The sequence below is a fragment of the Periplaneta americana genome, chromosome 14, assembly GCF_040183065.1.
Source record: "Periplaneta americana isolate PAMFEO1 chromosome 14, P.americana_PAMFEO1_priV1, whole genome shotgun sequence".
Classification (NCBI taxonomy): Eukaryota; Metazoa; Arthropoda; class Insecta; order Blattodea; family Blattidae; genus Periplaneta; species Periplaneta americana.
The window spans coordinates 33,671,296-33,684,386 of record NC_091130.1 but is presented as its reverse complement, the minus strand read 5'-3'; the positions used below and the strand labels follow the sequence as shown (position 1 = coordinate 33,684,386).

The 13,091-nt window shown below is 38.5% G+C and overlaps 1 protein-coding gene across 1 annotated transcript in view; it reads right to left on the bottom strand.

Annotated features, from left to right (window-relative positions):
• Positions 1-13,091, bottom strand: part of Fife (regulating synaptic membrane exocytosis protein fife) — a 1,049,884-nt gene that overhangs the window by 218,092 nt on the left and 818,701 nt on the right. Inside the window, exon 11 of the mRNA XM_069845197.1 lies at positions 11,590-11,732. Within this exon, the coding sequence (XP_069701298.1) occupies positions 11,590-11,732 (143 nt within the window). The remainder of the gene's footprint in view (positions 1-11,589; positions 11,733-13,091) is intronic.

Here is a 13,091-nt window from a genome sequence, read left to right as displayed (position 1 = left end):
AAATATCTTGAAACGCTTACTAAGTAAAATCCAAAGAGGGAAACTAACTGAACATACATACATACATACATACATACATACATACATACATACATACATACATACATACATACATACACACATACATGCTTACATATAATTATATAAAGTGCTAGGAAACTTACTGTGTTTAAACAGGGAATAATCCTCGCTCACATTTGCAGCAGAACAATATGTTTTTTCTCTCTGTGAGGCTGGGAGGAGAACATCCTTGTGCACCGCGATCTGAGGTCTATTGTGTGCCCTGGGATGAGTTGCAAGCCCACCGACGCACCCACGCCGAACCGACCTAACCGCCAACACCCTAACGACCAGTCCCGCCATCCTTCCAAATCCGTGTACCTTTCCACACCAATAGCCCCCCCTACATTCCCCCCTCAAACGGTCTGAGGTGTACGCCACCCCTCCAGGAGTCTCAACGGTCTGAGGTGTAGGCCACCTCACCAGTCGGGAGGGGAGTGGGTTCCGCTGCTGGGTCGCCAAATACCATGTTTTATCATATCCATGGATACCGGTCGAGAGCGTCAGGAACTTCGGAGGGCCGCCGCAGACGCGATCTGATAACCAAGGAAGACAACCGGAATGATGAGGGAGGAAAGGAAGTGGCGAGAATGAGTGGGGTTTCATACGCCTGATAATGTTACCTGATATTCATCCATAGGAGTGAGGGAAAACCCCCGAAAACACCTCACCCACGTAACTCGTCCCAAGAGGGGAATCGAACTCCGACCCGAACGTTGTTACTCAAACGTCTTGCATACTGCCGATGTGACCCTGTTGAATGCAGTAAGGGTTGTTAACTTGAATATGATGCACTCCAAGGCGGCCGTTGGTCGCGCAGGTCTCCCGTTTTGTATGCCCAATTCCTGGCTGCTAGCACCCTGAATAACGAGATCGGTACGAAGTTCCTAGCTCTGATAATCACCGTTCATAACAAGGCAGGCATGAGCACATTTCCTCATCGACAATCGTACACGTTCGAATATTGTAGCATGTCTCTAAATCTGTTCACAACTACTTAAAATGTGTTCCCGGGGTTCGTTAACGTTATCAACAGGTGTAAAATACACAAAATATTTCAAATAAAAAAAATCCTGAGAATTGAAGTCCGGAGACCTGAGAGTCTATTTTATAGTGTTGATGAGCCACGGCCGATACATCTGTTGTAAACGCTTGTGTGTAAGAACTCTCGAAAGTTGAAATGAAAGTGTGCCGATGCTCCGTCATATATGTAGAACAGCAACTATTTTTCCCAAAGAGGCATATTATCAAAAAGTCGTGTAGCGCGATGCAGAAATGAAGTCCGACAACAGATCACATACGATACCCGCCCACATATTCACGAAAAATTTTCGACGATGGACCAGTTTAGTGGTGTCACTAAGTGTTTCGCACGCTCAAATAAGTGTGTTATGGAAGTTCACAATATGGTCTTGCATAAAGGCTGTTTCATTTTTGTAAATAGGCCTAACATGTGCCTGAGAAACGTACGAGGTGTAGAATTTCTGCCGCGTTTCACTGTCTTCTAGTCACCCTTGGAGTTTGGATGTGAAACATCCACTGTAAATATCGCATAATGCTATCAGGTGCGGGTAAGATTTTACAACATAGGCTAATAGGTAATGCGTAGGCCTACTTCTACATGTAGTTTAAGAAAACAACATATGGGCTATTCCATATGAAATCGATCAGTAAAAAACCTCGCATTTTTTTATACTCTAATTTTTTCCCTATTTATACAAGGTGCTGAGGAGAGTGCATTTGCAAAAATATACTATCAAAAGTCAAACGGTTTTCGTATTGTTGAGCGACAAATTTAGCGTATTTTATAAAAACAAGCCTCTTTCAGCGCTCAGAACTCTGTAACCATTTACTGCAAAACATTGATCGAGAGCTCATTTTGAAGCTGACATTTTGTAGATTATGATAAGAAGTAATCCTTATTTTTATTGTATACAGAGAGACAGATAATCTGATTTTACTTACTTTTAGGCTTTTTGCCCATTTGTAAAAATGTAAAAAATATTGAGAAAAAACCTTGCATTATTAAGAGGGATTCGGCATTGTTTGCTTAGTGTGACACTAATAAGTTTCGGGGGTATTAAATAAATTATTTTCACACGCCTAGACTTGAAAGGCGCAACACAGTACACACTGGCCGAGAGATGAAGATAAGCGAGCAATGGGCGTCATTTTACTCCTGTGTTTATGAAAACCTGTGATGAAGCTAGCCCAGCTATGCCCTACTAGACGAAACATCAAGTGTTTATGTCTCCTTGCCTTGCTTGCCTAGGCTAGCTCCCGTCTCACAGTCAGCTGGTTAGCTCACTCGCGTACTATTTATTTTATTTATTTGATATTTTCAATACTTTCTTATCAACATACCATCAGTAAAAAATAAGTGTTTAATTGTACTTTCAATGCGGAATCTAGCTATATATTTTTAAAATATTTTTTCCTAGCCAAAGGCGTCTTAATGAGGAAAAATCTAAATTTCTCCATTTCCATAAAAAATAAGAAAATCTGTTTATATGTCAATATAAACTTTAATTTCTCAGCATCAAAATAAACCATGATTTTGATCATTGGGTGAAAGGGTTTCGGAGCTACAACAGTTTAAAGTTGCAAATTTTATGAAAATACCATACATTTAAATATTTTAAATTTAAACACTATGAAGTTCTGATGCCTCAAACTTTGCACAAAGCATTATATCACAGTTCTCTACGTACAAAAAAGTTTCATTGTATTTAGAAATTGTAAGGTCAATTTTCTCTATATTTAGTTCGATTTGAGATGGAATAGCTCATATGGACAGACAGTTTTGCCAACATCGAAACTACCATAAAATATTCGAAGGCTGCGTACTATTAGACTGTGCGTATCTTAAGGCTGGTTCACAATAAACCGGGAACGGAAACGAGAACGAGAACGAAAATATTGTTAAAATAAATGTATTTAAATATGAGCATCACAATTAACTTTCACGTTCCCGTTGCCGGGTTCCGGCAAGCTTCTCGTTAATTGTGAATGCTCACATTGAAATAAATCTATTTTAAGAATATTTCCGTTCTCGTTGTAGTTTCCGTTCCCGGTTTATTGTAAACCAGCCTTTATCCTACTTTTCCCTACGAACAACACACAGAAGGTATCGATCGATCTATCCTAAGGCCGTCAGCCGTGCTTTATGCCGTTCTTGCTTGCGAAAGCAATTGAGGAGAAGACAATAACGAAACCGCCGCCATGAGAGGAACATGATCGTAACAGGCGAGCATTCGGAACAGATTCGACTACAAATTAGAACACTGTGTTCAGCTTTAATGTCTGCTACACGAGAGTCAGATACTCCTCGCAAAGTAGATCGTATTTTATTTTTATGACCGTACCGATGAGTTTCTCTCTCCCTCAGCTCGCAGGGTTCTCTACCGGCTAATTACATCCAATTATACTTAATATTATAGGATTACGTTTCACAGAAAGAGATAAAAAAGGTATTTTGCGAGACGTAAATAGAATACCTCTAATTGGATCAAATTCTACGCAGACGGAATTACATTCAGTTGCGATGTTTTACATCTCTCAATACGAGAGCGTTGCAAGGTTTAAATACTTTGTAGAAACAGGATCATGTCTCAAGTACAAGATTAACTGTGAGATAGGAGGCAAATTAAGCAGAGAATCAATCTAGACAAATATCTCGGGCGTTGAAAGTTACAACTCTGTTTCCATGGAGAGCGACTGAGACGAGTTTCTTGTGCGGGGACTTCATCTTCATGTCGTTACTTTAAAGCGATTTCTAACGTAGTATAATGAAGGGGTTTATCGAACTGAATTTTAACATGCTACATGGTGTTTACTAAGCTTAAACCATTATTTTTTTTCTTCTTCAAGCATTTGATTAGTTACATTACACATCAATTCTGGGAGCCATATATCTCAGTTGATAACAAGTTTTAATTCCTATGAAAAGTTGGAGATTTATCCTTCGAAGAGGTGGAAAAATTCAAATATCTTGGAGCAACAGTAACAAATGTAAATGACACTCGGGAGGAAATTAAACGCAGAATAAATATGGGAAATGCCAGTTATTATTTGGTTGAGAAGCTTTTGTCATCTAGTCTGCTGTCAAAAAATCTGAAAGTTAGAATTTATAAAACAGTTATATTGCCGGTTGTTCTGTATGGCTGTGAAACTTGGACTCTCACTTTGAGAGAGGAACAGAGATTGAGGGTTTTTGAGAATAAGGTTCTTAGGAAAATATTTGGGGCTAAGAGGGATGAAGTTACAGGAGAATGGAGAAAGTTACACAACGCAGAGCTGCACGCATTATATCCTTCACCTGACATAATTAGGAACATTAAATCCAGACGTTTGAGATGGGCAGGGCATGTAGCACGTATGGGCGAATCCAGAAATGCATATATAGTGTTAGTTGGGAGGCCAGAGGGGAAAAGACCTTTGGGGAGGCCGAGACGTAGATGGGAAGATAATATTAAAATGGATTTGAGGGAGGTGGGATATGATGATAGAGACTGGATTAATCTTGCTCAGGATAGGGACCAATGGCGGGCTTATGTGAGGGCGGCAATGAACCTCCGGGTTCCTTAAAAGCCAGTAAGTAAGTATTATTATTATTATTATTATTATTATTATTATTATTATTATTATTATTATTATTATTATTATTATATCTTTCCGCTGACAGCCATTACAAGGAGTTTTCTTACCCCTTAAAAATATGTCGTTGACAACCGAATTTAACGAACTTCTGACTCGCTACCAAGCGTGTTAAACACAAGACCACGGAGGAAATGACGAAAATTCAAGTGTTTTTCATTTAATTTACGAAAATATTTTATGGTACTAATTATCCGATTTTTTCGATTAACCGTTCAGTCAACCCCCTTCATTATTACGGATAATAGGGGTTCTACTGTACTGAGTGTCTGACTTAAGCCGTTAATTTTTGCTCAGTCAGCCTAAAAAAACAGTTAAAACATGTGGGAGGCATTTAATAGTTTCGTAGGCGAAATTAGGGGTGTGTATAATAGAGATGAACAACGATCGAAAAAGCAAGATTAACAGCGTTCGCAAAGCCGAAAACCCGCACGACAATGTTCTATACGTCGAGTCGTTGACGCCTATATGTAACAGATAACTCATCGCTATGTTAAAATCGGCAGCACTTTGAAGAGAACAACCGCCAGGATCGCCACCCGTCCGCCATAAACGAACACGAGATGGCAGTACAGTCGCTAATGCAATTCAAATGGGAATTATGACGTGACTCCTTATGTAACAACTAGATGGCAGCGTAGTAAACCTGACAAAAGTTGTTAACCTCAAAGCCTATAAGGCCGACCTATCTGGGTATATATGATCTAGGGTTGACGTAAAGACTGCTTGTGAGTGTTTCGAGACGCAGAGATTGATCACTCCCGAAGTCCTGAACGTCAAGCAGCCTTGAATCGCCACAGTTGTTTATACCTGACTGAACTTTTATCTACTTTGGCAACTGTTATATATGTATTGTCAGACCATCGGATCTGTGCCCCTTCAGCGCTGTCGTCGTTCTTGAAAAAGTTAACGCCTGTACTCACTCCATTCCACCCGCTTTCCTCCTACCACGTTAAACAGCAAGCCACGAACCTTGCCGAATAGGGATGTTGCCAAATTTCCGTCAAACGGTATCATAAATAACTGGTCCCCCATGCTACAATATCATTTCTTTCAATCAAAATAGATCTTGTATTTCTACATTTTTCAAACCTAAATCCCATGTCTCGAATCACTTTCCGCAGCGTTTCTCTCCAACCTTGGAAAATATTGTCTCTCGCAACCTTCAGTAATTTCTTCAATGTCGGAACTTCATTCTACACGGTATAAAATTCTTGTACCTTTCTTCTTAAAATACATCGGTTCATATCATCTACAAGAATTAAAGGTTTCCTTGGTCTGTTCTTCCCTGGTGATTCTAGCTTTTCATCTTCTGCACAGACTCCCTCTCTCCTGATTTTCTTTGTTAGGCGCTCTGACCTGTCTATATAAATTACATAAAAATGTTGTATTATTAGTATTAGTTAAGTAAGTAATTTTAATACGTAATCAATTGAAATAAAATAAGCCCCACCTGTGATCGCAGCTCCTCTTTTCGTTGCCTGATTTAGAGGAAACAGATATTGACCTGTTTGTTTCTCTTCATAGAAAAATGCTATTATGTACTTTCTTAATATTTCTTTCGCCACTCCGTGCTACAGTGTTCAAGTTGAGTTGACAGCACTGGACTGCAAGTGCAAATAAACTGTCCCGCAAGAAAGCTCAAAATTGTGAGTAGTGGGGAGAGAAAGGGAGAGAGCTAGAAAAGAGAGAGATAGGAGTGCAGGGAGAGAAATGAATTACCGAGGCTGAGAAGGAATTAGGGTTCAGTTCGCATATCTTACGGGGGCACAGATCCGATGGTCCGACAATATAAACATATCAAGTAGCTTACTTGAAACATCATCTCTACCTCTCAGTTAATAATAATCCTCAATCTTTATTTAATTACTAGGCTCTTACTAAAAGGCTAGGAATTTTCTTTCCATATGTTTGAGATCAAGTGTGCAATCTCAAGTAAAAAGATATTAACGTTATGTTTCATGTTTCTTAGAAATGCAAATTTATTTGAGATTTTTTTTCTACTTATACAACAATAGGTAATATCATATAATAGAACCAGAACATTTTATAACTAAGATACTGTTCTGTTTTGTCTTTTTGTCTCATTTAAACATCTATATGTTATTTATTTCAATTGTGTAAACAATGTGTATCTTCTTTTCTTCAAGTTTCTTCAGAATATCAGTTATGGGTCGTTCGAAAAAAGTTTAATCACGAACAGCGTACAAATAAGAAACTATATTGTAAAAGTGTGTGACGTATATGTGCGAGTGTTTTAGATAAAACTAATTTATGCTCGACCATGCCGAAATATAGTAATTATACACCTGGTAGCAGTCCTTTAATGCATGTCATTAAAGTACACCTATTCATTAAAGTTCAGGTTTTCGATTATTCTCGGATATGCAATCGAAAAACGAGGGAAACGTCACGGAGGCTGGAATTCCAATACTGTCGCAGAAAGTTATGTTCTGTTACTATAATAATTAGCGTTAATTGTAAATAATATTCAAATAAATTCAATTTGTCATCTCGTTTTTCAATTCTAAATCAATTTCCAGGTTATACATTCTCTGCGTTACATCAAGGTCAATGACATTATTGTTCCTCGGAAAAAATCAATACTTTCGCGTCTGCGCACATCTCACAATTCACGAGCTATGAACAAGGTCACTTCCGATCTTCTGTCAGATACAAATAAAAATAAATACTTCTGAATAATTTCAAGTTAGAAATATGGTCGAGCATAAAAAGTCGTATGAAACTTGCCTATAATGGTAATTAAGACGCTCGTATGAAAACTATGAAACTCGCTTGCGCTCGTTTCATAAACAAACATACTTGCGTCTTAATTACTATCATTATAGGCTCGTTGCATAATGTACTATTATTAGGCATTGGTGCTTATAAATTCACGAAAATTATTTAATGATTGTGCTTAACATAGAAATACCTTATGTCAGTGGTTCCCAACCTTTTTTGACTGACGACACACTTTATTGAACGCCCACTAAATCGCGACACACTTATTTGCTTTTATGAATAATAATAATAATCATCATCATCATCATCCTTCACGAATTAGGCCTCTGTAGACCTGTTTCGGCCCCATCTAACAGTCTTCTTAACGGCCTTCCTGGTCGACGATGTCCTCTAGGTTTATATTGCATCATAATTTTTGGGATTCTTGAATTTTCCATTCTTCTTACATGATCTAGCCAATTGAATTTGTATCTGGTGATTTTTTCTTCTACTGACTCTACTTCTAATTGTTCTAAAATTTCTTCATTCCTTTTTCGGTCTAAAAGAGTATATCCTGCTGTTCTCCTGAAAAATTTCATTTCCGTTGCTTTGATTCTGTTCATGTCTTTTTTCTTTAATGTCCAAATCTCGCTTCCGTATAGAAGGGTGGGTAATGCTAGTGTATTACATATTTTTATTCTTGTAGATTTTTGTACTAATTTAGCTTTTAATGTATTGTTTATTATTCCTAGAATTTGTGTAAATTTGGTAATTTTCTTGTTCACATCTTTTTCATTTTGATAAGATATTTCACAACCCAGATAATTGAAATTTTGCACTTGTTCGAGGCATTGGTTATTGTGTATTATCTTACTTCTCACTGGGTCTTGTCCTAAAAATGCCATTACTTTTGATTTTTGTGCTGAAATTTCCATCCCAAAATCTTTTAATATTTCATTTAATGTATACAATCCTCTTTGTAAATTATCCTCTGAATTGGAAATTATGACTTGATCATCGGCATAGAGTAAGGTATTTAATGTATTTAATAATAATAATAATAATAATAATAATAATAATAATAATAATAATAATAATAACCGATTCTTTCTTCTATAGAAGAAGGTGGTGAAACTTTGTGTGGAATATTTTATTGCGGACGGGGAAATGATTACTGTCGTTTTGAATCTCCTTTTCGTCCAATAAGACTTTCAATGCCTAAGAGGAATTCAAACAAAAATTATATTAAAAACATAGTTATTCACACATAATTCGGTTTCATGATGAAAAATGCACGAAAAAGATGCCGGAACGCCGTTCAAGCGCGTTCCGCCAGAAAAGAAGCACTGATAACTTCTTTGTAGTGTCGGACAAATTGTAGAAAGGTCGATGTTAATACGCTATCGAAAATTCTAAGTGGCAGCTACTTGAGTGGCATTAGAAAAGAAAAAGGAAAATATGTGTCAAAAATCCCAACCTATCTATGCTGGATATCCGATAAAAGTTTTTATTATCGTTTTTGAAAAATCATCTATTTAAATTAATGCGAAGTCTGCGCTTGGTGGGCTGCACAGAGTTTCTTTATACGTGGTCTTATGGTTGACAGACCAACACGTAAATCATCTTCAAGATGCAACAGTCTGTTCCTTTGGTTAGATTTCACTATTTTGATGATACAAAATGCTGATTCACACAATTATGACATTGTTATAAATAACAGTTATAAATATTTTTTTCAGTTCATTCGGCTCCATCGACTGATTTGACAAAACATGTCCGCATATAAGACACTCGGGATTTTGTTTATATTCAGCTCCACGCCACGTAAAACCATATTGCAAGTATTCACCACTACAGATGTGGACAAATTATTAGACTAAAACGTTTCTCTTGGAAACACAATATAATTCGTCATATCAACTATCAGTGTAATTCACAGGGTCTCTATTGTTGTAAATATGATTGTTTACATCTTCTGGTATATTTTTCCGATGGTTAAGTATATATTTTTTGGTTATGTTGGTACTACTGGTGTTTTAATTATATACTTCAGAAGATATTCTCCCATGGCCTGCAAGAAGACCGGACATGAACGAAATTGAAAATCTGTGATCTATACTGAAGAAGGAAGTGAATAAATAAAAAGAGGCTTACAACAAAACATAGACTCATTTAAGCACTGTCTGATATCTGGCTACATGATACTAATATTCAAAGAAAGTGTCAAACTTTGGTTTCCAGCATCCCTGACAAAATCAACGTGTTAATAAAGAGTAAGGGAATGTTCACAAAATGTTAGTAACCTCAATACTCAATTTTCTCTTCATTATATCTGTGCAAAATACATTTTTGTTCATTATTTCTACCGATAAATACAGCTTCGTTGCACATATAATTAATTTAGTTTAATAATTTGTCCACGTCTGTATATTTACGAAATGGCAATAAGTTTTTGTGAACCCTGAAGGGAATTTTCGCTCACATTATTTGAATTAGCACTACTGTCATCTAACGCAAAACTTGATTCAGATTATCTTTTTAGAATTAAATATTTGTCCATGATAAAATCTAAGTAACGCACTTTTGATAATATAGCTGCACTATCACCCGCTCAAGCGTATACTGTACACTGAAGCTGACAAATAAATTCTGTCGATTCTAATCTCTGTTTATTACTAAGTGGAAGAAGTAAACGAATTACCAAGAATTGTTGTTCACTTTCATTCGAATTATCGTCAGACAGAAAAATTAAACTCAGCATTGTTGCTGGTGTTCACGTTTCATTGGTAAAGTCTGTCTCAAAATAAAATATATCATATCAAAGACTTCGTTGTAAATAAAAAAATGCGTTGTAAAGAGACTTTCTGGATGGCACAAAATTTATTTTTCAATTTTAAATTTTCGAGACACATTCCATGGGGTTGCGCGACACACCGGTTGGAAACCTCTGCAGTTCTGCATATAACTATGTAGTTTTGACCTGAACCAATAGTCTCTAATCGCTAAAGCGCAAAAATAAAATAAATAATACATACATCTTGATTACACAACTTTTAACACTGTATCACTTCGGAATATGTATGATAAGAACTTTCTTGTGTTAAATTTTAACGTGCCTTGTTAACATGTTTCGACCTATTTTCGGTCATCTTCGGAACTGGTCGTTGTTGGTCTTGGCGCCTCTTGTTTCCTGTGTGGGTGCGTACAGATAATTTCAAACACGTTACAAAGAACACATCACAGCCATAACAAAATTACAAAACACCTCCACAAATGCAGAACACGTCACAAATGCCAACCATACCTACAGAGACATCAACACAGACATGGAAATACTGCACATCCAACCAAAAAGCCAGAAACTCAACACACTAGAACAATATGAAATATACAGACACACGAAAACACACCCCAAACGATATTCTCAACACACAACTCAATTTCAAAACACATACACTCTTTGACTCTACACTACGAACGCACCCACACCGGAAACAAGAGGCGCCAAGACCAACAACGACCAGTTCCGAAGATGACAGAAAATAGGTCGAAACATGTTAACAAGGTACGTTAAAATTTAACACAAGAAAGTTCATATCATACATATTCCGAAGTAAATAATACACTTCTGTGATCGGGATCAAATCAAGTAATGTTGAATTTAAGGGCAAAGTTGTACGGGAACCATCTTGAGTACCGGAAGTTCGGGGCTTCGGAACAACTTGAGAACTTCGAGAATGCTAGTAACTTAGGTTTGAATCGCTCTGTATATTTCGCGTGCGTTACTCTCTTGTAGGTTTCGAACGTGAACTGAATCCGACGACGGTGTGTCAGAAGCCACTTTTTCGTTATCAGGGATGTTGAAAATAATTTAGTTCAGCGAAAATCTCGATAGCCTATACTTTTTTTACAGCATTACTTTATTTTATACAGGCCTATCTTTAGCCTTGGTGCGTAGACCTCGAATTTCGCAGCCATAGAAACCAATTCAGTATCTCGCACGTCGCATGCGTCGATTCAGAAAAACCAAGGCTTTTCAGTAAGTAGCTTTACAAGCCATGGAGGCTTTTCGCTGCAGAACAAGAAATGTGCATCTACAAGGCAGGGATTCACAAATAAAATACACAGATGAAAGAAATGATGACTTACCCGATTGATCTGGCGAGTCGGTGTTGTCGAAGTCGTAGATACCGGGGGGCTTGCCCGCTCTGAAGGAAGGCCTCCTGGACGTGGGGATGCCTGTGGGACTAGGGCCTTCTCCCGACTCCCCAGCATCTCCGTTACTGCCGTACCTGACAAGGACAACAACCAAGAAATGCGAGTGATATGATTCCTTGTTAACTTAACAGTTTGGATATATAGCTGTTTAATTATTTGAAGGGGAAGTTTTGTAAAAGAAGTACGTACAAATGCTGGGATAAAATTTAAAAAAATGAAGGCATGTATGCTACGAGGCGCATCCAGAAAGTAAGTTTCCCTATTTAAAAAAAAGAACACATACTTTCGGGAAAACATTTATTGGCAAAAGGTACAGCAATGTTTCAGCTGTTTTTCAACATACCCACCATCAGAAATGAGACACTTGTTGTATCGTGGGATCAACTTTTGTATCCCTCTGTCGTACAACTCTGCCGCCTGTGAATGGAACCAGCGTGTGACAGACGTCTTCAGCTGTTCGTAGTTGCCAAAACGCTCACCGGAGGACAAGAATTTCTTGAGGTGCAAGAAAACGTGAAAATCGCTAGCATCAAGATCAGGACTGTAGGGTGGATGATCAAACAACTCCCAGCCAAATTCCGTCAAAACAGCTGCTGTGCGCCGAGCCGTATGTGGACAAGCATTGTCATGGAGGAGCACAACACCTGCAGTAAGCATTCCACGCCCCTTGTTTTGAATGGCACGTCGCAATTTTCGCAGTGTTTCACAGTAACGGTCAGCGTTCACTGTTTCATCTCTTGGAAGGAAGTCAATGAGCAGAATGCCCTTCCTGTCCCAGAACACCGTGCACATCACTTTCCGTACCGACAGCGTCTGTTTGAATTTCGTCCTGACCGGAGATCCACTATGCCGCCAATGCATTGACTGCTGCTTGGTTTCCGGGGTGAAGTGCGAAATCCAAGTCTCATCGCCCGTGACGATCCTGGCGAGGAACTCCTCGCCGTCATCGTGATACCGTTGCAGAAATGTCAGTGCTGCTCCTAAATGTTGCATTTTGTGTTCGGGTGTCAGGTTTTTCGGCACCCACCTGGCACACACTTTTTTGAACAGCAGATGCTTAGTGACAATCTCATGCAACAAGGATATCGATATCTGCGGAAAATGGCTGCTCAGCTTCGTAATCGTGAAGCGACGGTTCTCCATGATGCACTGCCTTACCAGCTCAACACGATCATCATTGATGAGGGACGGTCGCCCACTGCGCTCTTCATCATGGACACTTTGACGACCTTCGGAAAACTGCCTACACCAGCGACGCACCATCTGCTTACTCATGATGTTCGACCCATAGACCTGACAGAGCTGCCGATGAATTTCAATTGGCGCAATGCTTTGTGCATTAGAGAACTACATCACCGACCGAACCTCGCAGGCGGCGGGAGAAGGAATAAGAGCTTCCATTTCGGACCACTGCTTCCACGCTACTGGCACCA